The sequence below is a fragment of the Protobothrops mucrosquamatus genome, unplaced genomic scaffold, assembly GCF_001527695.2.
Source record: "Protobothrops mucrosquamatus isolate PMUCROS unplaced genomic scaffold, P.Mucros_1.0 scaffold4488, whole genome shotgun sequence".
Classification (NCBI taxonomy): domain Eukaryota; kingdom Metazoa; phylum Chordata; class Lepidosauria; order Squamata; family Viperidae; genus Protobothrops; species Protobothrops mucrosquamatus.
Window position 1 is genome coordinate 74,050 of NW_015390395.1, and position 3,264 is coordinate 77,313.

The following is a 3,264-nucleotide window of genomic DNA, read 5'->3' on the forward strand; positions in this document are numbered from 1 at the left end:
GGAAGTAAGGAAGGAAGGAAGAAATAGGAATGGGAAGGGAGGCAGGGAGGGAGGAAGGGAGGAAGGAAGGAAGGAAGGGAGGGAGGGAGGAAGGAAGGAAGGAAGGAAGGAAGGAAGGAAGGAAGGAAGGAAGGAAGGAAGAAATAGGAATGGGAAGGGAGGGAGGGAGGGAGGGAGGGAGGGAGGAAGCCCTTAGACTTATATACCAGTCCACAATGCTTTACAGCCCTCTCTAAGCTGTTTACAGAGTCAGCCTATTGTCCCCAACAATCCGGGTCCTCATTTGACCGACCTCGGAAGGACGGAAGTCAGAGTCAACCTTGAACCACTCAGGATCGAACTCCCAGCAGCGGGCAGTGAGCTGGCCTGCAAGGAATCATACCTGTAGGATACCAAGTGAACCAGGAGGCTTCCGGACATGATCAGCAAACAGTAGATTACCATCCTCAGGTTGCGTTGCTGCCTCCTCCTGAACTCCTGGTCTGAATACCACTCCGGGGGCGTTTTGTGGAATTCCTGCCAGTAGGCATCATCCTCAGAGGGGTCTGGATTTCTGGGAGGGGGCGGGGGGGAGAGGAAAGAGAACAGCGTGGATGAGGAGGAAGGGGAACCACAGGAGCTAGGACACCCTGAAAATATTTCAAAAAGAGAATACTTTTTTTTTTAACCCCAATACAGGTAGTCCTCAACTTACGACCGTAACAGCATCCCAAAATTTCTATTGCTAAGGGAGACGCTTGTTGAGTCTTGCCTCGTTTTACGACTTTTCTTGCCCCGGTTGTTAAATCAATGTGCAGTTGTGCAAGTCGATAACACGGTTGTTAAAGGAAACCGGCTTCCCCCCACTGACTTAGCTGGATAGAAGGTCGTAAAACGGGGATCAGAGTGACCCCCGGGACACTCTGACCTTCATAAGTGTGAACCGGTTGCCAAAGCGTCTGAATTTTGATCACGTGACCACCACCCCCAGCGGATGCCGCAACAGCCGTAACTGTGACAGACGGTCGTAAGTCCTCTTTTTTCCCGTGCCGTTGTAACTTCGGACGTCAGTCGCTAAAAAAGACAGTCGTAAGTCGAGGACTCCCTGCACGCTCCTTCCTTGCCTTTATTTACCTTCCGGCAGCTCGGAAGTGATCCGAGCGGAAAGGGTCTTCCGCCGAGTGTCTGCGGGGGCCTTGACCTTCCCAGGCGTGCTGGCCGCTCCGTTGCTGGCGGTGGACGTGGAGGGGGTCGAAGGGGTCTCGGGCCGAAGGTCGCTGGGCTTCCGGACCCGGCCAGGCCTTCCGGAGCGTTTGCTGAGCGTCGTAATTTCGGCGGCTTCTCTCTTTGCTCAAGACGTTNGCCTTAGACACGAAAGCCAGCTCGGTGACATTGGCCTGGTTCTTCTCTATCAGCCCAACCCACATTGCAAAGTTGTTGTTATAAGGAAAAGAGGAGAAAGGCATGCTGGATATGTTTGCCACCTAGAGTCATTCGAAGAAATAATACACCAGCGTAGGTAAACGAGCTACAGAGGTGCGTTCACAGAACATGCTAAGCTAAACAAGTAGAAATGGAGTTAACGTAACGGGTGGTAGGAACCCAGCAGCTGTGGTGAGTTCATGATTCAGTCTATTGTGCACAGAGCATTGTGTGAACCCGGCGCTTCTGCTGAGTTCGTATTTCAGGGTACTGGGCGAAGGGGGTTGTGTGAACCCAGCAGCTGCGGTGGGTCCGTGATGCGCTGCATTGTGGAGGCTTCGGAAAAAGGGCAAATGGACAAGCCGGGCTTTGTGTCTCACGCAGCCGCTCACGGACACTGTGAGCTTGTTTGCCAAGCTGCGCTTTGCCTCGAGACAGTGTGAAGCTCACGGAACAGCCCCGCCAATTGTGCGACATGGAGGGGGGCCCTTCCCCAACACCGACAAACATCGCGCCCGACCCAAGAGAGAAATAATTCAGGATAGGGGTAAAGAGAGGGGGCTCAGAGGAACTGCGTGCCTCTCCTTGATACCCCGGGGTTAAAAATCAAATTGGGGAGGGCGAGCCAGAAAGAGAGGTGGATGAGAGGAGGAGGAGAAGAAGAAGAAATAGAAGGAAAGAGAAGGTGGAGGAGGAAGAGAAAAAGAGAAGGAGGAGAGAAGAATAGGAGAGGTGGCAAAGGTTTTGCTCGAAGAGATTTAACAAAAGATCGTGAGAGAGCGTGGTTTATCCCATCAAGCCATACCCTCTTTTGCTTCAGGGGGAAGATTCCCCATTTTTTTTTTTAAATTACTAAATTGATACGCCAGCTACCTCATCTTCAGGCGCCTCCAGGCAGCTGACAACAACGTAAAAAGAAAACTACGGGCGGTCCTCGACTTACGACTGCAATAGAGCCCCACATTTCTGTTGCTAAGTGAGGTAGTTCTTGAGTCAATTTGCCCCATTTTACGACCTTTCCTGCCACAGTCGTTAAGCGAATCACGGCAGGGGTTAAATTAGCAACCCGGTTCTTAAGTGAATCTGGCTTAAGGTCAGAAGGTCGCAAAAGGGGAAGGCGTGGCCCCAGGGCGCTGCAACTGTCGTAAGTATGAGTCAGTTGCCCTCCATTTGAATTTTAATCATGTGAGGATGCTGCAGCGGTCGTCAGTGTGAAAAACGGTCCTAAGTCACTTTTTTCAAGGCCGTTGTTAACTTCGGTCACTAAACGAACTGTTGTAAGTCAAGGACAGCCTGTATATAAAACATTAAACTATTAAGATAGTAAACCGTATTATAAGATGAGAAATTTTGGGACAGCGAAAACCATCAGTCAACGGAATACCGTAATAATAATAATAATAATGATAAAGTTGGAAGGGACCTCGGAGATCATCTAGTCCAACCTCCTGCTCAGGCAGGAAACCCTATACCATTTCGGACAAATGGCTGTCCAGATGCTCCATCACTGGAAGTTTTCAAAAATAATCTGGACAATCGTTTGTCCAGGATGGTATAAGGCCTCCTGCCTTCAGCACAGGGTTGGACTAGAAGACCTCTGAGGTCCCTCCCAGATCTGTCATTCTAATCTATGCTGTATGTTGAAACCAAACTCTTCCTTAGGAAAGTCCACAGGGGGTGTTTTTGGTTCAAGGCTGCCCTCTTCAGGAAAATGTCAAACATTGCAAACAGATTTCCACGGAGCTTAACTAGGTTTTAAGCGGTTAAACTAAGTTTGGCTTTTGAACCTCACGCCCGGGTTTTAGCCGTTGCCCTCAAGTCTGAGCTTTTGAAAGAACAGGAGAAGGTTTGAGGGACTCGTTT

The 3,264-nt window shown here is 50.1% G+C and overlaps 1 protein-coding gene across 1 annotated transcript in view; it reads right to left on the bottom strand.

Annotated features, from left to right (window-relative positions):
* DNAJC4 (DnaJ heat shock protein family (Hsp40) member C4) overlaps nucleotides 1-1,406 on the bottom strand; it is a 5,417-nt gene extending 4,011 nt beyond the window's left edge. The window contains exons 1-2 of the mRNA XM_029286670.1: nucleotides 1,114-1,406; nucleotides 383-553 (exon numbers count right to left, since the gene is read on the bottom strand). Coding sequence (XP_029142503.1) covers nucleotides 383-553; nucleotides 1,114-1,406 — 464 coding nt within the window. The remainder of the gene's footprint in view (nucleotides 1-382; nucleotides 554-1,113) is intronic.
* Nucleotides 1,407-3,264: the final 1,858 nt, after the last annotated feature.